Source organism: Thamnophis elegans, chromosome Z (genome assembly GCF_009769535.1).
Source record: "Thamnophis elegans isolate rThaEle1 chromosome Z, rThaEle1.pri, whole genome shotgun sequence".
Taxonomy (NCBI): Eukaryota; Metazoa; Chordata; class Lepidosauria; order Squamata; family Colubridae; genus Thamnophis; species Thamnophis elegans.
The window spans coordinates 135572470-135580171 of NC_045558.1; the positions used below are offsets into that span (position 1 = coordinate 135572470).

A 7702-nucleotide genomic window follows, 5' to 3' on the forward strand; every position below is an offset into this window, starting at 1 on the left:
GGATTCAGGCCCGGCTACAGCATGGAAACTGCTTTGGTTGCGCTGATCGATGATCTCTGGAGAGCCAGGGATAGGGGTCATGCCTCTGTCCTAGTGCTCCTTGACCTCTCAGCAGCCTTCGACACCATCGACCATGGTATCCTTCTGCGGCGGTCGTAGAGGTGGGAGTTGGAGGCACCGTTTTTTGGTGGTTCTCCTCCTACCTCTCGGACAAGTCACAGTTGGTGTTGGTTGGAGGCCAGAGGTTGACCCCTAGGCCCCTTGAGTATGGGGTGCTGCAGGGTTCGGTCCTGTCCCCGTCCTGTTTAACATCTACATCAAGCCACTGGGTGAGATCATTCGGTGGCACGGGATAAAATACCACCAATATGCGGACGATACACAGCTGTATCTGTCCACCCAGTGCCAACTCAGTGAAGCGGTTGACATGATGTGTCATTGCCTGGAGGCTGTTAGGGTCTGGATGGGTGTGAACAAGCTTGCACTCAATCCCCACAAGACCGAGTGGCTTGTGTTTTTCCCTCCCAATAATTGGCCTTGTATTCCATCTCTCATGGTGGGGGGTGAAATTATACGCCCCTCAGACAGGGTGGGGGAGGGTATAGAAGTCAAACCAAACAATTTGGGAGTCCTCCTGGATCCTCAGCTGACCTTAGAACACCAGTTGTCAGCTGTGACCAGGGGGACCTTTGCCCAGGTTTGCCTGGTGCACCAATTGCGGCCCTACCTGAACCGGGAGGCACTCAGAACAGTCACTCATGCCCTTATGACCTCAAGACTGGACTACTGTAATGCGCTCTACATGGGGCACCCCTTGAAGAACATTTGGAGACTTCAGCTTGTCCAGAATGCAGCCGCGCGAGCGATCGTGGGTGCACCTCGGTACACCCACGTTACACCTATCCTCCACGAGCTGCACTGGCTGCCTATTGGACTCCGGATGCGTTTCAAGGTGCTAGTCGTTACTTTTAAAGCCCTACATGGTATCGGACCTGGGTACTTGAGAGATCACCTCCTGCCAATTAACTCCCTACAACCAATTAGATCCCACAGACTAGACCTCCTCCGCATCCCATCAGCTAGCCAGTGTCGACGGTCGACCCCCCGGGGGAGGGCCTTCTCTGTGGCTGCTCTGGCCCTCTGGAACGATCTCCCTGTGGAGATTCGGACCCTCACCACACTTCCGGCTTTCCGCAAAGCCGTTAAGACCTGGCTGTTCCGGCAGGCCTGGGGCTGATGAGTTCCCAGCCCCTATCGAATTGTTGTGCCTCTTGTGGAGTTTTAATATGTTTTTTGCAATTGTTTGTCTTGTTTGCTTTCGTTGTATTCCCCCCTTTCCTATGAGTTTGTTAGCCGCCTTGAGTCCCTCTGGGAATAGGGCGGCATACAAGTTTAATAAACCATAAACAAACCATAACCAACTCATTTCGCCACCCATATTTCTTAGCCCTTTATTTATTCATGATATTGTGGATTCATCTAAATCAGGACAAATCGTTGGTGATGGGAACGCATGTTTGGCATGGATCCACCAGACTCCAGGTAAAGGATGAGAATGGGTGTGTGAGATAGCCTGGGCTGCAGGGGTGGGTTCCTGCCAGTTCTAACCCTTTCTATAGAAGAGGTTCCACGAATCTACCATGTCATTTAGAACCGGTTCCAGCTCTGTCCCCCTGCCTGTCCACACCATGCTTGCCCCGCCCACTGCTCACTGATTGGCTGGCTCATCAATCGCCCCGCCTGCCTCTAAGAGTCCTATCTAAACCTTAAAGTCTTACAGGTGTCAAGTTTGAACATCCCTGGAGTTTTTTTTTCCTAAAGGATTAGGGTTACAAGGATCTTGTAACTTAACACCTTTACGATTTGCGTGCTTCAAATGCCAGAGTTTCTGAGCCAACATTTTGGTTGCTAAGCAAGAGCATTGTTAAGTGAGTTTCACCACATTTTGCAAGTTGGCCACCCCCACCCGGTCACATGACCTGCAAGCCACTCCCACAAAGCAGGCCCAGCTACAGAAGAGGTTCTAAAAAAATTTGAAACCCACCACTGCTGGGGTGATAAATGGATTGTAGAATATGCCTCATCCCTGCAAAGCCGAATAAATGTGACAGCCAATGACTCCAACAATGATTGTTATTTGACAATGAAATCCCTGGTAGCTGCAGTCTCAGCCACATATTACTGTGCAGGAGACTCACAGTGAGAGAAAGCAAAGGAGGAAGTGTGAAAAACCTCTTGGCTTTTGCCTAAAGAAATTTTATACATTCACATGAATGGATGGAGATAATTTATTACTTATTTCACCTTTCTGTTGTCTGCAGAGTGGGATAAACAAAATAACATATTTGGGACAGCACATAATTTAATTAATTAATTAATTAATTAATTAATTAAATTTAAACATAGCATGCTATTTGCTTCTAGTTCCTTTTCTTGTTCTTTATGAAGTCACATGAATGGATTGAGATAATGTATTTCTTTTTCATCACATCTACAAAGTAGAAAGAAGACACTCAAGAAGGTCGAAGTACGCTGTGTCTCTTTTATCCTGTGAACTATGTAAATTCAGTGACAGCTTCCTGTTCAAAGGAACCATATCAGCCTGTTCTCCTAATTCCCTCAACATCTCAAAGGTTGGATGCTTGTCTACATGTTTTTTAATCATTAAGAATCCTCCCATCTTTTGATCAACCAATATGGCCCTCTGGCTGAACCTCATGTCCTTGTTAGTTGTCCTCAGAGGTATTATTTTCACCTCCAAAGAGAGTGGTTATTACTCATTTTCTTGTGTTTACCTCCAGGAAGTCTTATCCAACAAACTTTCTTTCCAGGTGTCCAATCTCAGGTTCGGTTGGTGGAGTCTGGAGGGGATGTGAGAAGACCTGGGGAGTCCCTCCGACTCTCCTGCCAAGCCTCTGGATTCACCTTCAGCAGCTATGCGATGTCTTGGGTGAGACAGGCTCCAGGGAAAGGACTGGAATGGGTGGCACATATCTATGGTGATTCCAGTAAAACATTCTACTCAGACAAAGTCAAGGGACATTTCACTATCTCCAGGGACAATGCCAAAAGCCAGCTGTATCTGCAAATGAACAGGCTCAAAGCTGAAGACACGGCTGTCTATTACTGTGCTAGACACACAGTGAGAGGAAGCAGGACAAAAACTGTCAATTTCACAAAGCAGCTCTTGTAGATTTTGTTTTGTTTGCATTAGAACTACAGCGTCATTCAGCAGCATGATTTTTCAGGAAGATCGTAAAATGAGCCCTACCCCCAAAATAAACCCCAGTTAAGATTGTCAGTCAGATGGAGGCATTTAATACCATATTTCCCAAAAAGCAAGACCTAGCTGGAGAATAAGACCTAATGTGTCTTCTGCACCCACAGCTTCTGAAGGCAAGTCATTCTACTGGTTGATGGTTCTCACAATTAGGAAATTTCTCCTTAGTTCTAGGTTGCTCCTCTCCTCGATTCATTACATGGTTTCCATCCTTATTTTCTATGAGCTGAGGGACGATGAAGGAAAACAAGGAAGCCTTGCCTAACTCTGTAAAAGGAGCCTTGATCTCCTTCAGCCTATAATCTCTGATGGCTCCATCACAGAACTGTCAAACTCATGTCCCATGGACCACACGCTATTCATGCCCTCACCAAGGGGGAAAATCCTGATACATCACGTGATGCTGTTGTGATGACATGAGTTTGACGCTTCCACTCTATTCGAAGGATGAAAATGAGAATGTTGCCCTCTCCAAGGTCTCCAGATGACTAACCTTCCCAATGTTATTTCCGATGAGGAAACCAATGAGCAGTTTTGCATTCTCGTTGTATCTGTTTTGATCTTCAGGAGCTCAGCCACGCTTTCCAAAACACTTTCAATACAACAAGTTCCTGGAGAATTAGAATTATCTATGTGTCAGTGCACAACATATGTACAAAGAGATTGGTTGAGCTTCCTCAGTGCACACACAACACAACACCCCAAGACAACTCACAGTGAAGACAGAAAACCCCTAACCCAATAAGTCATATTAACAAACACCCAGTCCTATTACACCAGTGTGGACATGTTACATGTTGCGCCAGTCCCACAAGTCAATCATACTATGTTTTTGTAGATTAATTCTCATTCAGGAGTCTGACAGCCCACGGGTAAAAACGGTTCTTCAGCCTGTTTGTGTGGCTGGCTATGCTTCTATATCTCCTTCCCGATGGTAGGAGGGTAAAGAAGTGCTGTCTGGGGTGCGAGTCATCCCTGAGAATTTTCCTCACTCTTCTAAGGCAGCGAGCCCCAGCAATCTATTACTGTACAAGATACACAGTGAGAGGAAGTGAATCTGAAGCAGGACAAAAACTGTCAATTTCACAAAGCAGTTCTTGTAGGTCTTGTAGATTCTTGTAGATTAGTTGTCTGACTCACAAGCTGTCTTTTCTTTTGGGCTTTGACCCTCCCACACTTTCTATTATTCTACTATGCATTTTCTATTGTGGGAAAATAGGAGGGGGGGATTATACGGAGTTGGGTGATAGGTAGCCATAACAAAATTCTTTCTAGAAAGCCAAGGTCATCCTTTGTCTCTGCACCTTGCTGGAACTGGATGGGTGGAAGCTGCCAGCGTGGCAGTGGGAGATTGGACCACGGGATGGACTTGTGGGTGTGAGGGCAGGCTCTTGAACTTTCAATTAGGTGGAGAAAACCCAGAAGCTTTCAGATTCGGGTTTACCCAGATGTGTCAACTTGGCTCTCTTAATAAATTGGAATTTTGAGGAATCTTTTGCCTTGGATTCAGATTTATTTTTAGATGCCATTTGGAACTCTGACACTAGTGGTATCAGGGGACAGCCCATAATGTTTTTTTTAAATATATTTTTATTCTTTTTAAACAAAACAACACATACAAAACAAAACCAGAAAAAAAAAAACTTTCCTCCATTTCATCAAGCATGTCGTTTGGTTACAAGTTTTTGTGCATCAATTCTTAAGACTGAGAATAACATCACTGGTTTTGCATTAAACATAACTGAATATTTCGCTGTCATTGAGCATTATGTTTTCAAGTTACCATTAATATTCTTTCATTTGTAACAATCCTTGTTTCCTTGAATTCATAATTATCTATCAAATAACAATAAGTCTTTAAAGTATTATAATATCACCTATCTCCAAGGAGAAAAAGCGGAGATTAGAACAAAGAATTCCCATTAATTTATAATATACATTCATATTTTCAATTGACCATAATGTCACCAATCATCCAGAGTTCCAAAAATAGTTTTCCATTATTAATTATTAATCCATATAGTGGTTAAGTATTTCAAATCATATGTATATCATCAATTGTTCATTACATCATCTTTGGTCCATTTAATATACAAAGATCTTTCTAATATAAAATGGTCACTACATACAATTATACCAAAGTGTTCGAGCCCATAATGTTTTGGGCTGTGCTCATCATCCTCTGTGATGTTTTTCTATCTGTGGCTGTCAAACCAACATGCCATACCATGATGCAATAAGTGAGGACACTTTCTATTGTGGACCAATAAAAGGAGGTCATCAGTTGTTGCTCAACTCTGTTTTTATGCAAATGGAGTCTCTGAGGCAATGGAGTCTCTGTTGGGCCTTCCTGGCCACCTGGGGTATGTTGTTTTTCCAAGCAATGTCTTGAATCAGGCTTGGTCCTGTTTATCTTTTACACCAGGGGTCACTATTGCTCCATCAAAGCGGATTGATTATGGTGGAGGGGAAGGCAAACCACACCAGATTTTGTGGTAAGATTTCAGCTTTGAGGTTAATTATTCCCTTGGTTGCTGGCTTGAAAATTCACAGACATCATCCCACGACCACAAAACCAAAGTTGAGTTTAATTATAGTCCTTCTTTCCTGAACATAAGGCCAACCGACTTTTTTCAAGACCACAAGGTATTCAACTTTCTGGGGGGAAATGTTTGATAGCAAAGTAGTTTCCTGGAAGTTTCTCCTTTGGTTGTGAACATGAAGTTTTGTAGCTTGACAATCATTCTTTGCTCACTTAGCTTAAATCAAATTGTTAGCTTATTGTTTTAACAAATCATGGTAGTGTATCAATAATGGGTGAACTGTAATATGCATAACGAACACTGTTCATCATGTGGCTGATACACACTTCTGTGCTGGGGTGTCTGTGCAGATTAATTTTGAGTATTGATTCTTTTCTGAATTGGAACCTCTGCAAAATAATATATTCCACCCTCCTTTGAAAATCCACACCATTTTCTATGACAAGTTGAAGACATTACAGTATCTTTATGGGCTTAGAATTCATCATTTAAATATCATTTATTTAAGGGAGGTTCAAAGACTAGAACAGAATAGAATAGAATAGAATAGGAAAGAGGATTTCAAGCCTGTCACACTTTCTATTGTCTACTTTCTATTGAGGGAAAATGTGAGGGGAGATTGTACAGACTTGGGTGATATGTAGCCATAATAACATTCTTCTTGGAAACTCAAGGCCATCTTTGTCTCTGCACCTGGCCGGAACTTCATTCACTTCAAAGACCAACTTCTGGACTAGGATGGATTGATGGATGCAACCTACATTCTTATAAACTGGTTTGAGTTTCCACGTGAAACCCAGATGCAAATGAGGTCACTGAGCTGTTTCTCCTTTAAATAATCACAATCCCAACAAGGAGCATAGCAGACACAAAGGAGTCATCTCTGTAAAGAAAGTGTGGACTTCTCACTGCCCAATGGATCTTGCCATTCTTCTTCTTTGCTTAGTAGCCACTCCTGTGTGTGAGTATATTCCAGATGGAGATGAAGAATGAGATAAAACAAAAGCAGAGTTGTTTACTAATTCCTGCTTTGTCAATCATTTAGATGTCCACTCCACTGTCCAACTTGTGGAATCTGGGCCAGGAAGAGTGAGCCCTGGAGGATCCTTCAAATTAATGTGCAAAGTGACAGGGGACTCCATCAAGAACGCGTACTGGGAGTGGATCCGCCAGGCTCCAGGAAAAGGATTGGAATGGGTGGGCCAGATAGACTGGGCTAGTAATAACTGGAGGACATTCTATGCCTCATCCCTCCAAAGCCAAACAACTTTGACAGCCGATTCCTCCCGCAATGAGTATTATTTGACAATGAGTTCCCTGACAGCTGCAGACTCAGCCATGTATTACTGTGCACGAGGTCCACAGTGAGTGAAAGCAAAGGAGGAAGTGTGAAAAATCTACTTGCTTCTCGGTTTTTGCTTGAAGAAACTTTATGTTTTCTCATTCAGGGATTGAGATAACTTCGTCCTTCTTTCAGACTACCATTGTCTGCAAAGGGGAACAAGTTATTCTTCCAGCTGTCAAGCCCTCACCAACTTGCCATATCTGGGGGAATGGCTGTGGGATGGCTACGGGAACAGTGTGGGCTCAGTGGATGGTGGCCCAGGTGCTCCCAATGGCTGCCTCCTTCTCCAGACCAGCATGCCCCATTTCTCAACAGCTGACTGGTGCCAACTGCAGAACAGCCAGAACAGCTGACTGGTGCCAACTGCAAAACAGCTGGAACAGCTGACTGGTTCCAACGGCAAATCAGCTGGAACAGCTGACTGGCACCAGTTACATAAAGCAGACCTGGAGGAATGAAGTAAAGAGGACTGTGCACTGCCAGATGATGGCTATGGGGTTGGACTGGGCCATGAGCATGGTTATGGCTATGTTT

The 7702-nt window shown here is 43.9% G+C and overlaps 1 gene segment (V, D, J or C); it reads left to right on the top strand.

Annotated features, from left to right (window-relative positions):
• Positions 1 to 2696: 2696 nt before the first annotated feature.
• LOC116521938 lies at positions 2697 to 3193 on the top strand. The segment is given in 2 exon segments: positions 2697 to 2742; positions 2832 to 3193. Coding segments are annotated over 2 exon segments (408 nt in total).
• Positions 3194 to 7702: the final 4509 nt, after the last annotated feature.